This window comes from Colobus angolensis, unplaced genomic scaffold (assembly GCF_000951035.1).
Source record: "Colobus angolensis palliatus isolate OR3802 unplaced genomic scaffold, Cang.pa_1.0 Scaffold50, whole genome shotgun sequence".
Lineage (NCBI taxonomy): Eukaryota > Metazoa > Chordata > Mammalia > Primates > Cercopithecidae > Colobus > Colobus angolensis.
This window is the reverse complement of record NW_012118488.1, coordinates 2,856,586-2,857,996: the sequence shown is the minus strand read 5'-3', so window position 1 is coordinate 2,857,996 and position 1,411 is coordinate 2,856,586. Positions and strand designations below refer to the sequence as shown.

General features: G+C 43.8%; 1 protein-coding gene across 4 annotated transcripts in view; it reads right to left on the bottom strand.

Moving 5' to 3' along the window:
- The window catches only part of CALCOCO2 (calcium binding and coiled-coil domain 2), a 33,396-nt gene that overhangs the window by 6,279 nt on the left and 25,706 nt on the right, over positions 1-1,411 (bottom strand). For all 4 annotated transcript variants that reach the window (XM_011959885.1, XM_011959886.1, XM_011959884.1 and 1 more), the window contains one exon: positions 1,120-1,215. In XM_011959885.1, coding sequence (XP_011815275.1) covers positions 1,120-1,215 — 96 coding nt within the window. The remainder of the gene's footprint in view (positions 1-1,119; positions 1,216-1,411) is intronic.

Sequence of the window (1,411 nt, the reverse complement as noted above, 5' to 3'; positions counted from 1 at the left end):
CATGGACACCTATTCTTTGATGCTGAGCAAGAACCTGGGAGGCGGAGCTTACAGTGAGCCGAGATCACATCACTGCACTCTAGCCTGGGTGACAGAGTGAGACGCCGTCTCAAAAAAAACAAAAAAAGAGGGTAAAGATGAAGAACTGATGAACTGATGGAAGTACAGATACAGGAGTAGCAGCCAGAATGCATGGACACCTATTCTTTGATGCTGAGCAAGAACATGAGAATGGGCCGGGCGTGGTGGCTCATGTCTGTAATCCCAGCACTTTGGGAGGCCAAGGCAGGAGGACTGCTTGAGCCCAGGAGTTTAAGACCAGCTTGGGCAACATAGCAAGACCTTGTCTGTACTAAAAATAAAAAAAAATTGGCTGGGCATGGTGGCATATGCCTATAGTCGCAGCTACTTGGGAGGCTGTGGCACGAGGATCACTTGAGCCCAGGAGATCAAGGCTGCAGTGAGCCAAGCTTCTGCCACTGCACCCCAAGCCTGGGTGACACAGTGAGACCTTGTCTCAAAAACAACAACAACAACAACAAAAAGAACATGAGAATGACCTTGACTTAAAATACAACCACTTTATTTTCTGCCATATCATCTTCAATCAATAATAAATGTTGGTTGGATGAATGAATGAACCAATGAATCAATGAATGAATGAATGCACAGCATTTATTAGGGGCCTACCATGGGTCCAGCACTGGTACAGACCACCACTTCTGCTCCTGGTTTGGCAGCAGAGAAAAAGGAAAAAGTTGTGCTGAAGGAAAGGAGTTCCCTGCTAGCATAAAGTTATGTAGGACGTTATTCCCATATCCCCCAAGGCAACACATATTAGCTGTAAAGTTAAAAGCAAAAATAAGTTAGGTCTTCATCAGTGTGGCTTCTTTCAAGGTGACTATTGCCATGCCAAACAAGTTTCAGTTGTAGAATAAAGACAGGGTTTTGTGGTAGATTAGGAAATTAGATTAAATTTACTCTTTGTTTAGAAACAACTGTTTCACCCACTGTCCCAGAAACGGCCCTTAACTTCTTGTTTTTATCACTGCATCTCTGGGCCACCCTGCTCCTTCCCCTTAAAACCTTGGGGTTTTCTACCCTCTTTCACACACTTACATCATTTTCTCCTTCCAATCTCTCTTTCTCTCTCTGCAGAGCATTACATATCATTTTCTTCTCACTCAGTCTTCTTGACAGGTCAAAGTTTTCATCCTGTCAACAATAAAAAAAATTAGGACTAGGATCACATATTGCAGTCTGGGTACAAGGCAGGAAATTGTAGAGGATCTGGCATTGCAAAGAGGGGAGACTGAGATGGAGGAGAATGCAAATGGGAGGAAGCAATGGTACTATGGGCAGGGTGCTAAATTAAAGTGACTTAAAAAAAACACTTGAAGGCCTGAGCTGG